The following is a 496-nucleotide window of genomic DNA, read 5'->3' on the forward strand; positions in this document are numbered from 1 at the left end:
AACTGCGGTGCCCATAAACTCCTTCTAACATCACATGGATTAATATGCAATTAGCCTCTTTGATATAGCTTCCCGCAATAAGGACCGATGGAATGAACCATAATGCAAAAGAGGAAAGAAACGCGTGGAAATAACGAGAAGATAATGAAAACATGATATGGAGAACAAGTGACAGACCTGGTGAGCAGCATCTGCCAGCAGAGCTGAGAAGCTGGTCCAGAGGAATGCCCATGCCGGGAAAATAGCACGCAAACACCGCGTCAAACCGCGAAAACCTCTCCGGTAAGGCTGTAATCTCCCCTTGCCAACACCTTATCTCGTCATACTTCTCCTTGATCATCGCCAGCACCAAAATAGACTCGTGTATGACCAGAAGAAGCTCGCAGCTCGGCGCCGACTCTATCAAACGATCAATAAACCACTCGCTTCCCATGCACACCAGAACGCGAGATCCCTTCCGGACTCCGGCGGCGGATATTATGTGGTCGGTCTTCCG

The 496-nt window shown here is 49.2% G+C and overlaps 1 protein-coding gene across 1 annotated transcript; it reads right to left on the bottom strand.

Annotated features, from left to right (window-relative positions):
* Positions 1-176: 176 nt before the first annotated feature.
* On the bottom strand, positions 177-490 carry LOC110034268 (the record flags this gene model as incomplete). The annotated part of the gene is given in 1 exon segment (XM_020738549.1): positions 177-490. A coding segment is annotated over 1 exon segment (257 nt), but the record flags the coding sequence as incomplete, so codon positions are not given.
* Between the last annotated feature and the right edge of the window lie 6 nt (positions 491-496).

Source organism: Phalaenopsis equestris, unplaced genomic scaffold, assembly GCF_001263595.1.
Source record: "Phalaenopsis equestris unplaced genomic scaffold, ASM126359v1 Scaffold180433, whole genome shotgun sequence".
NCBI classification, from domain to species: Eukaryota; Viridiplantae; Streptophyta; class Magnoliopsida; order Asparagales; family Orchidaceae; genus Phalaenopsis; species Phalaenopsis equestris.